The following is a 20,113-nucleotide window of genomic DNA, read 5'->3' on the forward strand; positions in this document are numbered from 1 at the left end:
CTTTAGGTACAACATCCCATTCCAGGCGGCGAGTCACCATGCAGTTAGCCCGTACTGCTGCGTCCTCGCACCGTCCTGTGATCTACTGACCATGGCTCCTACTCGAGAAGCTCTGCAGGTGGCTTGGAACATTGCATGGTACTGCGGGATCGACAACCTGCTTGAGGAGCCACATGACTCCGTCAACAATCCTGAGTAATTCTCCCTGTCCTCATTAGTTCTCTGCAGCTATTTGTTTGCAATCGGAAGAAATACGAACATGTCCAGCAACAGATGGGCTTTGGAGATTTAAAAGCTCAGTCAGTATTTGCAATCTATATTGTATCTAAACAGCATGCCACTGAAACAAATGCTTACGAATGAGCTTGCTGTGTTGTGGTTCATTTGTCTTCATTCCCCTCTAATGGGACCTAATTGAAACAGATGAGCATGTCTCTAACACTTTCTAAATTATCTTGATTGCTAAATTTCATACCATCACTTAACATTTAGAGCTAATGCCGTGTCCGAGATTATAGCCGTTAGTTTATACAATGTTTTGCAACATTTGTAGAACCAAGGCACATTTTTTGCATTATAAAAATCACAAAGGCCCACCTCCAAACATCCATCCATCTTCTTCAGCTTATTCGATGTCAGGTCTTTGGGGCAGCACCCTAAGCAGGGAAGTCCAGAATTCTCTCTCCTGAGCTACTTTGTCCAGCGCCTCCCAAGGCATTCCAAGGTATTCCCAGGGCAGCTGGGAGACAAAAGTCCCCCCATGGTGTTTTGGGTCTTTCCCGTGACCTCTTGCCTGTCGGACGTGCCCTTAACACATCCCCAGGAAGGAGTTCTGGGTGCATCCTGACCAGATTCCCAAACCACCTCACCTGGCTCCACTCAATGTGGAGTAGCTGCTGCTGAGCTCCTCCTGAATGACACAGCTTCTCACTGTATTTCTGAAGAAGAGCGCCGCCACCCGAATGAGGAAACTCATTTCGGCCATTTGTACTCGTGTCCTTCCGTTCACAACCCAAAGCTCATGACCAAAGATGAGGATAGGGACGTAGATCGACCGGTAATTTGAGACCTTTGACTTCCGGCTCAGCTTCTTCTTCACCACGACTACAGGGTCACTGCAGATGCCGCACTGATCCGTTTGTCGATCTCACGATCCAATCTTCCCTTATTCATGAACAAGACTCCGAGGTACTTGAACTCCTCTACTTGGGGCTAGATCTCCTCCCCAACCCAGAGATGGCACTCCACCCTATTCCGGGTGAAAACAATGCCTCAGAATTTGAAGTGCTGATTTTCATCCCAGTCATGTCACACTTGGCTGCAAACCAATTCAGTGAGAGCTGAAGATCCTGGCCAGATGAAGTTAGCAGGACTACATCATCCGCAAAAAGTAGAGACCTAATCCTGCAGCCACCAAATTGGAGCTCCTCAGCACCCTGACTGCGCCTAGAAATTCTGTCCGTAAAAGTTGTTAACCGAATCGGTGACAGAGAGCAGCCCCTTGATTGGAAACGTATGATTGGGGTGGTCCGTTCCCTGTATTATCGGTGCCAGAGCTTGGTCCGCATTGCTGTCAGTAAGTTAGTACGGGTCCGACTTACTGACAGCAATGTGGACCAAGCTATGGCACCGATATCCCATACTTTCTGAGCACTCCACACTGGACTTCCCGAGGGAGACATTTGAATGCCTTCTTCAAATCCACAAAGCACATGTAGACTGGTTGGGCAAACTCTCATGCATCCCTGAGGATCCCGCCGAGAGTATAGAGTTGGTCCACAGTTTCACGACTAGGACAAAATCCACACTACTCCTCTTGAATCCGAGGTTCGACTATGCAGCTTAGCCTCCTTTCCAGTCCACCTGAATAGACTTTACTAGGAAGGCTGACGATTGTGATCCCACGATATTTGGAACACATTTTCCCATTCCCCTTCTTAAAGAGAGGAACCACCACCCCAGTAGGGCTGGGCGATATGGCCTTTTATTAATATCTTGATATTTTTAGGCCATGTCACGATGCACAATATATATCTCGATATTCTGCCTTAGCCTTGAACTAACATTTGATGCATATAATCACACCAATATGATGGTTCTGTGTCCACATTAAAAAATTATTGTCACATACTGCATTAATATATGCTTATTTTAAACTTTTTTGCAGAGAGGGAAATCACAGCTAAGTCAATTTACCGAAACTGTATTTATTAAACAGTTATTAAGCAGTGGCACAAACATTCATGTAATTTCCAAAACAGAAAGTGCAACATTGTCAGAGACATTTTAAATGAAGCTTTGAGTGCACTTTTGTGCATGATGTTACTAAGATGACATATCAAAACAACACTAAATTAAAGTGCAACCATCTTGCGGCCACAACTCTGTTTACTACCTCAACAATAGAGGCAAAGAACATGGTCAACTTGGACTGAACGTCCAGCGCCTATCTCGTGACATGTTCAAAGTCCTTCCAGAGGTGGGAATTGAAACTCTGACGGAAGACTGCCGGACGTTCCGAGCAGATCTTCACAATGTGTTTGGGCTGCCAGGTCTGACCAGCACCCCCCACACCACTGTAGCCAACTCACCACAAAGTGTTGATCGGTGGAAAGCTCCGCCCCTCTCTTCACCCGAGAGTTCAAAACATGAGACCACAAATCTGATGACACAACCACAAAGTCAACCATCAAACTGCTTTTAGGGTTTTCTGGTGCCATGTGCACATATGGACAAACTTATTTTTGAACATGGTGTTTTTTATCGCTAATCTCTGACAAGTACAAAAGTCCAATAACAAAACACCCCTCAGGTTTAAATCCTGGCGGCCGTTTCTCCCAATCATGCCTCTCCAGGTTTCACTGTCGTTGCCATTGTGAGCTTTGAAGTCCCCTGGCAGAACTAGAATCATTTGGGGTAGCACTCGCCAGTACTCCCTCTAGGGGCTCCAAAAAGCGCGGGTACTCTGAACTGCTGTTTGGTGCGTAAGCACAAACAACAGTCAGGACATGTCTCCCCACCAAAAGGCAGAGGGAAGTTACCCTCTCTACTACTGGGCTAAACTCCAACGTACAGGCACTGAGCCGCCGGGTATAAATATTCCCGCCCACACCCGTCATCCCTCACTGTTTCTCAAACACATCAAATGTTCAAACAAATCTTTGACTAAGTTAACTTTGCTAACACAAGTATGGTTTGACTGTATTCCACTATATGATGAAAGTGATATTTTTGAGGGCCTGACCCACTTTCGTAATTTCCCTGACTTCATTGCGTACTACTACTTCTGTTGGAACTACATTGAAAGCTCTTTCCTTTTTCTTCATTTTAGCGCTTGGAACAGCACAATAAAGCAGCATTTCAACGCCTAGCTCCCTAGATTTAATGCTTTGCTCAGCATCCACCACAATGTGAATTATACCACGATAAAGCAAAATGGATTTGACGTCATATGCAACCCAACAATTATGCAAAAATGCAGTTTAACACGTTTGAAGAACCGCCACAGTATTTCAAGCATTGATTTGGTACTAGTTTCGGTTCAAATGTAGATACCAATTTCTTCTCATTTCTGCCCTTGTTAAATGTTTTCTATATATTTTCTGCAATTTTCTGCCACTGCTAGAACTAAAAAAATATAGAGAAATTTTGCCTTTAACTTATGAAACTTAACATGTTTATATTTTCTAAAGCTGATGTGCACTGCGGTGTAATCCCACCGAGAGAAGGCTTGCCTTGCACTTCGAAAAGCGCTGTGCTCTGCAATTAAAGCAGGCTTTTATTTTGCTTTGTGTTTAACCATTTGCCCTCTGCAACAACGCTTTACACAGATTCCATGCTGACCTGAAGCTGTCGGAAACCCAGGTTGCATCACTGCGAGCGACCCATCTTCCCAGCGCCCTGCATGATTGCGTCAAGGCTGTGCTGACGGCGGCGGGGCACAGTTTGGTGATCTCTGCTCTCTCCAGGCTCAACATCTACTTAATGATTGAAACGTTGGCCCTTCCCCACATGCCTACCTACAGATGCAGAGAAACGCTACAATCGCTCAGCTGGCAGGCTGCTGTGACCAGGTAAAAACACAAGTAGAGATTTATGTGGTTTACATGATACATGGCGCTAAATGCATTACATCAGAAATATTCAACTAAATTGCTTTAGGTGCCACATTTCCAGAAAAATAACCGCCATGGGGCCAAAATTCTCCATTCACTATTAGTCTCATTTCCGATATGTCAGAGAACCAGCGTCCTTTGCAGTTGACATTTGATTTTGGTCTATTTATTTTGTCAGAGTTACAAGAGCGTGCTGCTGTTTTTAAGGATCTTCTGCAAAAGAGCTAGTCAAAGATAATCTCTATGACTGCACTCTAGTGTTTTTTAGAATCTGCTGCAAACCATTAGTTGTTTTAAATGAACTCATGGGCCAATAGTCTAAAATGATGAAAAAGAGAAGACCTAAAATTAAACCTTGAAGAACACTACTAGCAGTGTTCCCTTTCAGGTGTGCGTCTGCGCAAATGCGCACTGCTCATGCTTCCTCTGCGCACTGCAAATCTATGCCGCACAGAAAATAAAATCAAACCAAAAAAAAAAAAAAGCAGACAACAATTGATTCTCTGCGAGTGAGTTGTTAACATGTTTCTCCATATACTGGGTTAACGCATGCGCAGTGTTTATGGGCGGGATACAGAGTTAACGCATGCGCATTGTTGATGGGCGGGAAGGAAAAAGTGTTTCCGGTTTTTCCTCTGTGCGGCAGTTGATTAAAAGTTGTGAACCAGAATAGACGTTGTGTTTATTCACCCATATTTAACATTGGTAGCAGAGGATGGTTGAGGATGGCTGCAAACTATAAAATACCGCCGAGGTTTGACGAGTCCAAACAATACGAGTGCTGGAAAAATAAAGTTAACATTTGGATGCGCGTTACAGATCTCAATAAGAAAAAGCAAGCACTGGCTGTGGCTTTGGGACTTGAAGGGAGAGCCAGAGAAATTGCAATGGAGATATCTGCGGAAGAGTTGGACAATGACAACGGTATGACGACATTATTTGCAAAACTGGATGACGTTTTCCTGAAAGAGGAAAAGGATCGCGCATACGAAGCGTACACGTACTTCGACCGCATCACCAAAAATATTTCCGTTTCAATGGTGGACTATATTATTGACTTTGAACAGCGCTACAACCGGATGAAAATGTACAATATGACACTCCCTGATGCGGTGTTAGCCTTCAAACTTCCTGACACAGCCTGCCTCGATGAGAAAGACAGGCAGCTAGCACTGACGGCTAACACGGAGCTAAGCTTCTCGTCAATGAAGTCAGCTCTCAAACGGATATTCGGAGGTAAAACAACGGGCAAGTCAAGCGAGATACAACTGAACCAGGACGCAGCTTTCCTCACAGAACAGCCACAATGGAGAGGAAGACCAAACACAGCGTTTCCACGTGGTCAACGAAGATCGGTGACGCCGTTACCGGGTACAAACCCACTGGATAAGTACGGTAAACGATCACGATGTGCCGTCTGTCAAAGCACATGCCACTGGGCAAAGGACTGCCCGCACAAAAAGGACGAACAAGTAAGATTGACTGAAAATGACAATTTGGATGAAGTTAATATCACGCTGTTAACGAATGATCCACAGTCTAAAGCTGAGATTTTTATGACTGAAGCAGCAAGCTCAGCGATCATAGACACCGCCTGCACTCGCACAGTGTGTGGAGAAAAGTGGCTTGAAAGTTTTGTACATAATCTCAATGAAAAGCAGGTAAATAAGCTAAGAAGTACAGAAAGGTCTAGCAACAGACTGTTTCGTTTTGGAGATGGAAATGTGATTCATTCCACCAGAAAAGTGCATCTACCTGCTAAAATAGGATGGACAAAGTGTAACATTGAGACAGAAGTTGTCAAAGTCGATATTCCACTCCTGCTGAGTAAAACATCATTAAAAAAGGCAGGAACTACGTTAGACATAGAAAACGACAGGGTAGTGATGTTTAAGCAGCAGATACCTCTTCAGTTTACCAGCTCAGGACATTGCTGTGTAGACATAAGAGACAAAGATGACATGGAATGTCAGATTCAAGATTTATTTGCTGAAGATGAAGTCCTGATTGTAACAGAAAACATGTCCACAATCGAGAAGAACAAGGTCCTCCTCAAACTTCACAGACAATTTGGCCATGCATCAGCAGATCGCCTGCATAGGCTAATTCAAAGTTCAGGGAACAAAAACCAGGACTGTCTCAATATTTTGCAACAAATAGTGGATGCATGTCACACGTGCCAAAGATATAGCAAGACAAAGCCAAAGCCAGCTGTTGGTTTGCCTCTTGCTTCGGAATACAATGAAACTGTGGCGGTTGACCTGCACGAGCTTGAGTCAGGCATTTGGTATTTACATATAATGGACCATTTCACACGTTTCAGCGCTGGAAATATTGTGAAAACCAAGAAATCTTCTGTAATTGTCAACTCTTTCATCCACACATGGACAAGTGTCCATGGTCCTCCCAAAAAGCTCTTCAGTGACAACGGAGGAGAATTTAACAATGAAGAGTTCAGGGACATGGCAGAAAACTTCAATATCGAGATCAAGACAACCGCAGGATACAGCCCATGGAGCAACGGACTGTTGGAACATCATAATCACACACTCACGAACATCATCCAGAAAGTTAAACACGAAAAAGATTGTGACTGGAGTACTGCCTTGGACTGGGCCTTAATGGCTAAGAACTGCATGCACAGTGTACATGGTTATAGTCCACATCAACTGGTATTTGGTCAAAATCCTAATCTTCCCAATGTATTGGTAAATGAGCTACATGCACTAGAGGGCACTACAGTGAGCACAAGAGTAGGAGAACACATATCAGCTTTGCATGCCTCAAGGAAGGCTTTCACTGAAGTTGAATGTTCAGAGAGGATAAGAAGGGCATTAAGAAAACAGCTTAGACACACAGATGAAAAATATGAGACAGGAGAAAAGGTTTACTATAAATGAGGAGATAGTGCAGAGTGGTAGGGACCAGGAGTGGTGATTGGTCAAGATGGAGCTGTTGTGTTTGTAAGACATGGAGGTATTCTAGTTAGAGTTCATCATTCACGACTTAATAAGGTGCACACACAGATTAAAGACAAGGAAATTACACAAAGTAAAGTTCACACTGAAACAGGATGTGAAAAACATGAAGAGAACATAACCGCTGATAGTGACACAGATGCTTTACACAGACCATCATGTAGCTCAGATAATGAAAAAAACACAGACAGTGAAAGTGAACATGACAGTGATGGAGAGGGAAACACAAGTGAAGGTGTAATTCAAAGTGATGCACCTCAAATGAATAACAGTGCCTATGATAATCTTCTCCCTGCTTCTAATGTGAAGTTAAAAACAGGACAGATTGTAACTTTCGTGAAAAGAGATACAAGTGTAACATGTAGGGCTAAAGTACTCAGTAGAGCAGGTAAAGCAACAGGAACCTATAAAAACTGGTATAATGTGCAGCATATTGAGCCTGATGGCAGTACTGGACTAAAAGAGGCTGTTGACATGTCGTGTGTACAGCATCTTAACACTGAGTTAGCTGTCGGGGAGGCTGATGTACTCATAACAAAAGACATATCATTTGATGCAGCCAAACAGGCAGAGATAGAAAGCTGGAAAAGCAATAATGTTTTTGAAGAGACTGAAAATACAGGACAAAAGTGTATCTCCACTAGGTGGGTCTGTAGTCTCAAACAAAGTGACACTGGTATTGTACCCAAAGGCAGACTTGTAGCAAGGGGGTTTGAAGAACATAGTTTAAAAAATCTACAAAAAGATTCACCAACCTGTGCTTCTGAATCTCTAAGGCTATTGCTAAGTGTAATTTGTCAAAATCATTGGAAAGTCCATTCCATGGACATTAAGTCTGCCTTTTTACAGGGTATGGAGTTGTCGAGATACATTTATGTCAACCCTCCTCCAGAAGCTAACTGTAAGGGAGTTATTTGGAAACTAAAGAAGTGTGTGTATGGGCTTGCTGATGCATCTCTCTATTGGTACAACAAGGTGAAGGAAATCATGCTGAGCACAGGTGGTAAAGTGTCACAGGTAGACCCAGCAGTATTTTATTGGCTGGATGATGAAAACACAGTGAGAGGTGTACTCGCATGTCATATAGATGATTTTATGTGGGCAGGTTCATCAAACTTTTCAGAAAATGTGATCCCTAAACTGAAGTCTTGAGTTCCAAGTGGGACGTGAGGAACATGACAATTTCTGCTATTTGGGAATGGATATTGAAACTGTTAATGATTCTGTACAGTTGCATCAGCACAGCTACATTGAAAGTCTGCACCCCATTCACTTACAGCCAGTCCGTGCTCTAGAAAGAGATGCTCCTCTTAATGAAACAGAAAAAGAATAACTCCGATCAAAAATAGGACAGATACTCTGGGTTGCAAAACAGACAAGACCTGACGTAATGTTTGATTCTTGTTGTCTGGCATCTAGTCTAAAGAATGCGACTGTGCAATCAATTCACAATGCTAATAAGTTAGTTCGTAAACTTAAAGCTGAAAAAGTGACTTTAAAATTTCAACATTTGGGAAATGATACTGCCTTAAACTTAACTGTATTCAGCGATGCTTCATTAGGAAATCTTCCTGATGGAGGTACACAAGAGGGCATGTTGATCACCCTAATGGGAAAAGGAGGTAAATTCTCCCCCCTTTTCTGGCAGTCCAAGAGAATTCGACGTGTGGTGCGAAGCACCCTTGCCGGAGAAACTCTGGCCATGTCGGATGGAATAGACAATGCAGTGTTTCTTGCCACCCTTTATTCTGAGCTCACTACTGGCACCGCTGGTCTAAATGCTCCAGCGTTAGTTTGTGTGACTGATAATCATTCTCTCTATGATGCTCTTCGATCAACAAAACAGGTAACAGAGAAAAGGCTTCGGTTAGATATAATTGGCATCAAAGAATTATTCACAACAAAAAAATACAAAAGGTACTTTGGTCAGCAACAAAAGCTCAACTGGCTGACTGTCTTACGTAAAAGGGGGCATCACCCTTGATGCTTTTGAAAGCATTGAGTGAAGGAAAATGGGTTCTTACCTAAGTTGATTGTATTGTTTCTGTTTAAAAAGACATGTATTTGTTCTGAAGAAACATGTGTTGATTGTATTGTTTCTGTTGTTTAAAAAGACATGTATTTGTTCTTAAGAAACATGTGCTATTTAATTTTTTTTTACTTAATAATAGGGAGATTGTTAACATGTTTCTCCATATACTGGGTTAACGCATGCGCAATGTTTATGGGCGGGATACGGAGTTAACGCATGCGCAGTGTTGATGGGCGGGAAGGAAAAAGTGTTTCCGGTTTTTCCTCTGCGGCAGTTGATTAAAAGTTGTGAACCAGAATAGACGTCGTGTTTATTCACCCATATTTAACAGAGTGACAGGTGACACACACGGTCACAATAACAAGATCTGATAGCTCAGTTACAGCTCATGTTATTTTATTCTGTGTTATATATCTATGTTGCACGATTGCACCAAAAAAAATTCCTAGTTTGTGAACCCGTTCTCAAACAATGGCAATAAAAACTATTCTGATTCTGATTCTGACAACAGATAAAACAATATTTGTAAACACTGTTTGATTATTGTGTCCGTAAAGACGCTTTAAAGAGGATATTAGGTCCGTCGATGACTTAACTGAGCAAAGCTGTTTATTGTCGACTGTAACCAAACCAGAAGAAAATTAGCAAAAAACAACTATAGAGCAAGGGTGTCCAAACTTTATGACTCGATGGCCGCATTGGGCTAAAAACATTTGACCGAGGGCCAAAAGCTGACTGCTTGTGTACATATATATATATACAGTGTATGTATCTCTCTCTCTCTCTCTCTCTCTCTCTCTCTCTCTCTCTCTCTCTCTCTCTCTCTCTCTCTATATATATATGTATGTATGTATGTATATATATATATATATATGTATGTATATGTGATATACACACAAACACACACACACACAATGTATATACTATAGATATGTATGCAGTTCTGAAGTATGTGTACATACTAGTGTTGTTCTGATACCAATATTTTGGTACCGGTATCCGTACCAAAATGTTTTTTGGTACTTTTCTAAATAAAAGGGACCACTACAAATGTCAATATTGGCTTTATTTTACCCCCAAAAATCCTACGGGACATTAAACATGTGTCTCTTATTGCAAGTTTATGCTTAAAAAAATTGTGAACTAACAACAACTTGTCTTTTAGTAGTAAGTAAACAAACAAAAGCTCCTAATTTAGCTGCTGACATATGCAGTAACATATTGTGTTATTTATCATTCTATTATTTTGTCAAAATTATTAAGGTCAAGTGGTAGAAACTGAATTATCTATCCACTTGTTCATTTACTGTTAATATCTGCTTGTTTTCTCTTTTAACATACTTTATCTACACTTCTGTTAAAATGTAATAATCATTTATTCTTCTGTTGTTTCATACTTTACATTAGTTTTGGATGATACCACAAATTTGAGTATCAATATGATACCAAGTAGTTACAGGATCAGACTTCGGTCATATTCAAAGTCCTCGTGTCCAGGGACATATTTCCTGAATTTATAAACATAATATAAATTGAACATATTATAAATTAAAGAAAAAAACGAAATAAGATTTTGTGGTGCTAAAATATATTGATGTAATCATTTTAGTATCGACTAGATATGCTCCTGTATTTGGTATCATTACAGTGGATGTTAGGTTTGGATCCACCAATGGTGTTTGTTTACATTGTACCGTCCCGGAAGAGGTGGTGCTGCAGGGAGTTCTGGGAATTTTTTCCGTAGTGTTTATGTTGTGTTGCGGTGGGAATCTTCTCCCAAATTGTGTTTGTCATTGTTGTTTAGTGTGGTTTCACTATATGGCACATGTTTATGACAGTGTTGGCGTTGTTCATACGGCCAACCTAAGTGTGTCATGTTGAATGTTGACTAATTATGCACTTCATTCACTTGTGTGTTCAAAGTTGAGATGATTGTCATAATGGTTAAAGATCAGACATATTGAAATCTTGTCTTGACATTGTCAACTGTAGACCATTTTTAATATGTCAATTGTCATGACTTTGATGTGCGAGTATTATCACTCGTCTTCCAAGGATGATATTTTAAATTAATGTATTTGAAATGTATCCAAGGAGACACAGATTAATGACTTTGAAGTAGTTACAAAACTGCTGACTGCGGACAGACACTAGCCGCTAACTAGTTAGCCATGTCTTAAAGCACCTCTTCCTGAGGGGTTTCAGTGTTGTAACTTTTCCTTATCTTTAGTTATTTAGCCAAGATTCGTCCATTCTCCCTTTTCTGTCTACACACTATGTCTGCTTGTAAGTACTCCGTGATTATGCACTGCCCAACATGCTCGTTTGCATGACACCACGATGACGGGTGGGGGACCAGTACTTTTTAGAGGCGGTATAGAACCGTATATGATTCAATAGTATCGCGGTACTATACCAATACCGGTATACCGTGCAACCCTAGTACATATATATATAAATATGTGTAATGTAATTAATTAAGCATGCAAATTAAGTTCATATCGAAATCACTACACTAACTAACTTTTTTTAATGTTATTTATTACAAATATGTGTGCTGTCTCAGAGTGATTCGTGATCACGTTTCCAAAGCTGTTTAAACCTAATAAAGCTAACCATTTTTGGTTCACAGAATGATGTGGTACGTTAGCCTTTTGGGTTTTTTGGTGCTTTTAATGTTACCCGAAGGGTGCAATTGGGCTGCTGTTTGGTTCCATATTGGTGCAAACGGCAACCATTTTTTGGTTCACTAAACATTACATATTACGTTCTTTGAATGTTACTTAACGGTATCGATGGCAATGGTTTAAGTCTGCATATCGATTTCATATCAAATTGAAAGTGTGCAAAACATGTAAAAATATAGTACAAAAATATTGTTCCAACTGCTATGAAGCCATATTTTCAAGGGCTATTGCCAATACGCCTATATACTATACTAGAGTGTCCGCCCTGAGATCGGTAGGTCGTGAGTTCAAACCCCGGCTGAGTCATACCAAAGAAAAAATGGGACCCATTAACTCCCTGCTTGGCATTCAGCATCAAGGGTTGGAATTGGGTGTCAAATCAATCCAATCCAATCCAATTCATTTTATTTGTATAGCACATTTAAACAACAAAAATGTTTACAAAATGCTGCTCAACAATATTGAAAACAATATTCAAATATTATCTTAGCTCTACCAATGACCGAAGAAAAAATAAATAAATAAATAAATAAAACAACATAAAAATAAATATGCAAAAAAATTATTTTAAAGGGTAAAACCAATCAAAACAATAAAAAGAAGTCAACATTTTAAAACACAGAGGACCACACAACTGACGTAGTGTTAAAAGCCAGAGAATAAAAGTGGGTCTTAAGACGAGACTTAAAACTCTTCACTGTGGGAGCAGTTAGAACATGGAGGGGCAGAGTGTTCCAGAGCTTAGGGCCAACCACAGAGAAGGCCCTGTCTCCCCTGATTTTAAGTCTCGTCTTGGGCACCACGAGCTGGAGCTGGCTCTCACATCTCAGGAGTACCCTCGAAAAATGGCTCTATCGCTGTTTGTACTGTATTCTTCCATGTTTGGCAAACTTCCCTCTTTAATTTGATACAACATTAATATAAAAACTTAAAGAATTGTCATCGCAGAACATTTGGTACCATTCAAAGAACGTATAAGTAATGTTTCGGGAACCGAGAAGTGCTTGCCGTTTGCACATACGGAACCAACAAGCAACCCAAATGCACACTTTAGATAACATTAATTGCCCAAAAATGCTAGTGTAATTACAACTTTCTGGGATCCAAAATGGTTTGCTGGGTTATTTGTAAAAAAAAATGCTGTATTAACGAGATCACGGTCTCATGCATAGTTTTAATAGATAATATTAACAAAACAACTTAAGTGAGTGTAGTAATTTAGATATCAAATGTGTTTATATATACTGTATATATATGTCTCTCTCTCTCTCTCTCTCTCTCTCTCTCTCTCTCTCTCTCTCTCTCGATATATATATGTATATATATAAATATGTATATGTGTATATATATATATATATATATATATGTATATGTATATATATGTGTTTATATATGTATATGTATATATGTGTTTATATATATGTATATGTATATATATGTGTGTGTATATATATATATGTATATATATTTATTTATATGTATATATATGTGTACATATATGTATGTATGTATATATATATTTATATATATATAAGTACATATATATATGTATGTATGTATGTATATATATGTATGTATGTACGTATGTATATATATATACATATACAGTGGGGCAAAAAAGTATTTAGTCAGCCTCCGATTGTGCAAGTTCTCCCACTTAAAATGATGACAGAGGTCTGTAATTTTCAACACAGGTACACTTTAACTGTGAGAGACAGAATGTGAAAAAAAAATCCAGGAATTCACATTGTATGAATTTTGAAGAATTTATTTGTAAATTATGGTGGAAAATAAGTATTTGCTCACTTCAAACAAGGAAGATCTTTGGTTCTCACAGACCTGTAACTTCTTCTTTAATAAGCTCTTCTGTCCTCCACTCGTTACCTGTATTAATGGAACCTGTTTGAACTCGTTATCCATATAAAAGACACCTGTCCACAGCCTCAAACAGTCGGACTCCAAACTCCACAATGCCCAAGACCAAAGAGCTGTCGAAGGACACCAGGAAAAGAATTGTAGACCTGCACCAGACTGGGAAAAGTGAATCTACAAAAGGCAAGCAGCTTGGTGTGAAAAAAATCAACTGTGGGAGCAATTATCAGAAAATGGAAGACATACAAGACCACTGATAATCTTCTTAGATCTGGGGCTCGCAAGATCTCATCCCGTGGGGTCAAAATGATCATGAGAACGGTGAGCAAAAATCCCAGAACCACACGGAGGGACCTGGTGAATGACCTGCAGAGAGCTGGGACATAAGTAACAAAGGTTACCATCAGTAACACACTACGCCGACAGGGAGTCAAATCCTGCAGTGCCAGACGTGTCCCCCTGCTTAAGCCAGTGCATGTCCAGGCCGGTCTGAAATTTGCCAGAGAGCACATGGGAGAATGTCATGTGGTCAGATGAAACCAAAATAGAACTTTTTGGTATAAACTCAACTCGTGGTGTTTGGAGGAAGAAAAAAACTGAGTTGCATCCCAAGAACACCCTACCTACTGTGAAGCATGTGGGTGGAAACATCATGCTTTGGGGCTGTTTTTCTGCTATGGGTACAGGACGACTGATCCGTGTTAAGGAAAGAATGAATAGAGCCATGTATCGTGAGATTTTGAGCCTAAACTTCCTTCCATCAGTGAGAGCTTTGAAGATGAAACGTGGCTGGGTCTTCCAGCATGACAATGATCCCAAACACACCGCCTGGGCAACGAAAGAGTGGCTCTGTAAGAAGCATTTGAAAGTCCTGGAGTGGCCTAGGCAGTCTCCAGACCTCAACCCCATAGAAAATCTGTGGAGGTAGTTGAAAGTCCTTGTTGCTCGGCGACAGCCCCAAAACATCACTGCCCTCGAGAAGATCTGCATAAAGGAATGGGCAAAAAAAATATCAGCTACTGTGTGTGCAAACCTGGTAAAGACCTATAGTAGTCGTTTGACCTCTGTTATTGCCAACAAAGGTTATATTACAAAGTATTGAGTTGAATTTTTGTTATTGTCCAAATACTTATTTTCCACCATAATTTACAAATAAATTCTTTAAAATTCCTACAATGTGAATTCCTGGATTTTTTTTTTCACATTCTGTCTCTCACAGTTGAAGTGTACTTATGATGAAAATTACAGACCTCTGTCATCATTTTAAGTGGGAGAACTTGCACAATCGGTGGCTGACTAAATACTTTTTTGCCCCACTGTATAGTTACTTTAATTGCAGTTAGCTTTCGGCCCTGAACTAAATGTTCTAACCAATGTGGCCCTCGAGTCAAAAAGTTTGGACACCCTTTACCTTGTTCCTCAACTTAATATTTGTTTTTAAACTATTTTTGTTACAGTTTTTCTGGTAACGCTGTTTATTAATATTATTTAAGTGTTTGCCTGATATTTTATTCAATTTTGTTTGTTTTTGTACAATGAAGTTCGTTACTTTTGTATAAATCTGTATAGAATGAAATGATTACGAGGTGAATCTTCACACTTGTTTCCACATAGTGTTCAGTACGTCTTGTTTAGGTGAATGATTTAAGCTAATTACCTAATGCTTTTTATCGCTGCCATTATCTCTGGTACTTCCGCAACTCTGCAGAACTGTGTGGGTCTGCACTTGCTTTAAATTAAATGTTTTCATGGCTCACTGAATGTAGCACTGTAATTTTATCTTTCCTCTCTCACTTCCCAGTGCTCCGGTACGGCTAATAAAGCATTCAAAGGAGAGGAATGCGACGAATTAACAAGCAACTTTGACACAATTTCAAGCGGAGCTAATTCTGCCTAATTTTATCTTGTTTATTTGTTTTAATTGGTCCGGATGGAACAAAAAAATCTATGCACTTTGTTTCCTTGAAGATAAAACAGCATATTCTTTCTCACTGCACTTTCTGATGGTGATCGTGTCTTTGCTCTTCCTCCCTGCAGGTTTCTCCAGGTGCATCCTGCCTCGGTGGAGGATGAGAGGCTGCTGGCGTACGTCGTTGCATTTTTGAACGCCTACTTCAAACATACGCGCGCATCTGACCCCGAGGACAAGGACCTGCGCTGGATACTGCAGCTGCTTCTCAACGAGGTATTTTTTTTCTGTAGCAGAAAAGGACAGCAAAGCACCAATATGTGTCTTTATAATGTGTATACTGTATAAATGTGTGTGTACACATCTCTGTTAGGAAAATCCGGTTAGGCTTCTCTCTCCAACACAGATGAGGATGTAGTTGTTCCCATGTTAGATATCACCTTCTCATAAAACAACAATAGCGTCACGTCTTCCACCTCAAACCTGTAGCAGAAACCAAGTTTCTTTCTATATTTTTACCATGGAGACATCACAGCATTGCCTTCTCATTAATGTTTTTGTGTAAACAATAATCATAATTTAGCTCAATGAGTACCACCTGAACAATAGTATGTACATAATGATGTAAATAGATTAGTACGTGCTAAATGGTCCCTAGTGTGAAGAATGTGAGTGTGAATGTTGTCTATCTGTGCTGGTCCTGTGATGAGGTGGCGACTTGTCCAGGGTGTACACTGCCTTCTGCACCCATTGTATCTGAGATAGGCTCCAGCACCCCTCGCGACCCCAAAAGAGACAAGCGGTAGAAAATGGATTTATAGATGGATGTACAAAGAATAGGTTACAAATAGCATAGGTTATTGATGATATATTGTCGATAGAACAAATAAGTTGGGATCCTATTGTGCAAATAGAATGTAAAACAAAGATGACCTATCAAACAAAATGAAGGCCCAGTCCAGCATTTGCTGTGCTAACTCGTGTTTGGCAAAATAAACAGTTAGTTCTACCAGTAAGTGAGTAAACCATGGGTGGTCGTTAAAAGATTTCATTGTTTATTTGCTGAATTGGCGACTATGCAAATGAGCAAAACACAAATATGTTTCGGAATACAAAAACATTCATATTGTATTTACTTACAGATAATAGATTTTTGGTGACTTTGCATGTGGTGCCACCAGCAGGTCAATGTAGTGAATTGGGCACAAATACTCTACAAGTGAATTTATTTGCTCATAATTTTTTTTAAGGAAACCATGTCCCTTCTTAATATGCTGCCTGGTGTGGAGACTGCACATACAGGGCAGAACCCAGTGGAGTCTGAGGAAGTAAAGAATCACGTTAGCCAGAAACTGCAGAAGGAGCTCTCCTGCTTTTTTAGAAACATGCTCAATCACTTGACGCACACACCTGACAGGTAAATTTGAAGTCCCAATAACCTTGTTTTTTGCATCATATCTCCCTCTTCAAGCCTATCCTCAGTGGTTTCTTACTCTTCCTGCTCTCGCCTGTCTGTCCTTTCAGGCTATGCTTGGCATTAGCAGGCCCCGTCAAGAGCCAGCTGGCATTGCGCTTGCTTCAGAGCCTGCGGGTGTCTGATGCCCCGTGTTTCTACGGCCTTCCCAGCCTAGGGAGGACTCTGCAGGGCATGATCAGCCTGACAGCACAACCTGGTTGGAGCTTGCACTGCCCTGACCTGTCGCCCACCTCCGTCTGCGCCAAGTATCTCAGCGGTCTGTTAGAGGTGCGTGGGAACGTATATTCACAAGCCTGTTCAATAGGTAACTCATTGCAATTGAATATGATTCAATGATTCTTTCTTTACAAAGATAAAACCGCTCAATTTTGATTGGGCTGATACACAATGTCGCCAATATTTTGGCCCCATGTTCAGCTCAATAAGCTAACCATATTACAACACACAGCTTTTTGTATGATGCATATACAACTTCAGTGTCATCAACTAAAACATACATATAAAGCAAATGTTGTCAGTTAAAATTTGTGAAAAAAACTTTATAAAACGTATTCAAATGTGTTGATGTACCTAATGTTGTGTCCAGTGTGTGAATCTAGCATGAATTGAGAGTTCTGTGTATACACACTGTGTGCGCATGCGTGTGTAATATTGAGTTTTTTGTGCGGCATGACCACCCAGTCTCATCTAAAGCATGCATCAATAATATCATAAATATCATTTTTAATATTGGAGTGTGCTTCAAAACCTAGTGTTGTGCCCATGGTGTGAGTCTAGCATGAACTGAAGGTTATGAGTCTACACACTGTGTCTCTGTGTGTGTTTTGCCAGATTAGCTTGTCTCTCATCAGAAATTAGAACATTTAAGGAGCTGAATGAGTTTTGTGAGGAGCTAATTAAAACAAAGATATTCACGGGACTTGAAATAGTTAAAAAAAAATATTAATATTTAGAAATGGCACATTGCAGAGATACTGATGAGATTAATCAAGCCTGCTTGCTCCATCTGTTCAGTTGTTCCACTGCCCATTTAAATGATAAAATGGAGCTGACCAGCTTGCACAGCAGCCATGCGTCCGAGCCTTTTGTCTTTCAGAGAAAACCTCCCTGCAGAATTAACGATCATGTTAACAAGACAGCTTTTTCCGTGCTCACTGTGAACTTGAATTAAGATCACACAAAGAGTGGAGGTTGTCATCTTTTCCGATGAAGCCCCTTGCGACAATCGCACACCTCCCAGTTGTTGGACACAACTCTCTGCACGTTCCTCCTGGCTCTGAAGGGCCCTAAAGCTTTCACAGAACACCGAGCTGTTCGCTCTTCATCTGCTCTTTAGTGCAGTCCCACATTCTGATGGCACATCAGAGCAGAGTAATTAGTCCCGGCTGTATTAATGCCTGCCTTTTGGCTTGTGATAAGCATACGGTAAACTTCCAGCTGTGAGATGTGTGCTTTTTGGTGTTTTAACTGTCCAAACACAATGGGAGCATGCAATGTCCACTAGTCTATCTGACATGCTGTCTTCTGCACAGGTGATCTCATCATTTTATGTGCAGTGGGGAGGCAACTCCATGTCCTTCATGGGGAAAGGTGTGACTAAGAATGCCGTAATATGTTTGCTTCACTTGTCTCATGAGATGATGGCTGAGAGTAAGGAAAAGGTAAGCAGTGTTTGCATATCTGGTGAATAGAGACAGAAAACAATACAGAGTAAATATTTAAAGGCATCATATTATTTTATTCTTAAGTTATTCAAAGAAGTCATAGAGGTCCAACAATATTATATTGGAAATGCCTACAATCCAGCCTTGACACTGGAATATAGACAGTTTTAAATTGCTTTTAGTAAGTCTTACTCATTGGGAACACTTTTTTTATGTATATGTGTGTCTAGCGTTACTGCTAATGAGTCAGTTTGACCACCCCTGTCTTCAGCAGCGTGTGTGTTGCTCCAAGAAGCCCTATTGTACACGTTATCAACTGTATTTATATACAGTGGAACCTCAATTTATGAGCTTAATCAGTTCTTGAACAAGGTTAGTAAATAAAGAGGTCAAATGTAAAAATAACAACTAAATGAACTGTAATTATATGCAACCGCCCCGCCGATACGGGTTACTAGCCTTATGGTGTAGTCAAAGTTTGAATCACACAACTCCATAAGTTTAAAAGCCAGGTCGCTACAATGATTATAAATTAAAAAAATAAAGTCCACTTTACCTTGTCGATTAATCTTGGTGCGCAATGGAAGAGAGGGGGAAAGGAAGTAGGCAGTGTCGACTGTTGTGGATGCTTCCTGAAGGTTTCAAACCACACGTCACTTGTCCATTGATATATTTTGACTTATATTTAGCAGGCAAAATTTTGAAAACACTGTAAAAAGGCAGGTAAAAAGCACACAGTAGCATTAAGCGCTGTAGCAACAGCAGCGCTGCTGACTAAGTGGACAAGCAATGTGCACCGGAGATTGATCAACCAGCCCACATTGGCTGTACTGACAGGCACAATTTTGCTATCCAGCAAGGTACACAATGTGTGGCTGAAATGTTTGTACACTAAGACAAAGTTCTAATATCAAAGCATATTTGAATTATTTCAACGGAACACTGATAGACAACATTCAAACTCACATTCACACACTAGGGCCAATTTAATGTTGCCAGTCAACCTATCCACAGGTGCATGTCTTTGGAAGTGGGAACCCACACAGTCACGGGTCACGCATGCAAACTCCACACAGAAATAACCCAAGCCCGAGATCGAACTCAGCACCTTAATGCAGCTGAGATAGGCTCCAGCACCCCCCGTGAACCCGAAAGGGACAACCGTTAGAAAATGGATAGTTGGGTTCGTAAATCAAAACCTCGTACAACAAGGGGTTCGTAATACGAGGATACACTGTGATTCCAAACTTATAGATAGTTCTTTGAGGTTTGCAACTTCCCTGTTACCACATTTGAAAAAAAATAAATAAATAACACATTGTATGTATTGTTAGTCTAAGTTAGGCATTTCCAAACATAAAAAGTGCTAAATGAACTAA

General features: G+C 40.4%; 1 protein-coding gene across 2 annotated transcripts in view; it reads left to right on the forward strand.

Moving 5' to 3' along the window:
* rttn (rotatin) overlaps positions 1-20,113 on the forward strand; it is a 134,592-nt gene that overhangs the window by 68,038 nt on the left and 46,441 nt on the right. For both annotated transcript variants that reach the window (XM_061922064.1, XM_061922065.1), the window contains exons 24-29: positions 7-195; positions 3,831-4,073; positions 15,722-15,869; positions 16,844-17,010; positions 17,118-17,337; positions 18,603-18,731. In XM_061922064.1, coding sequence (XP_061778048.1) covers positions 7-195; positions 3,831-4,073; positions 15,722-15,869; positions 16,844-17,010; positions 17,118-17,337; positions 18,603-18,731 — 1,096 coding nt within the window. The remainder of the gene's footprint in view (positions 1-6; positions 196-3,830; positions 4,074-15,721; positions 15,870-16,843; positions 17,011-17,117; positions 17,338-18,602; positions 18,732-20,113) is intronic.

This window comes from Nerophis ophidion, linkage group LG15 (genome assembly GCF_033978795.1).
Source record: "Nerophis ophidion isolate RoL-2023_Sa linkage group LG15, RoL_Noph_v1.0, whole genome shotgun sequence".
Taxonomy (NCBI): domain Eukaryota; kingdom Metazoa; phylum Chordata; class Actinopteri; order Syngnathiformes; family Syngnathidae; genus Nerophis; species Nerophis ophidion.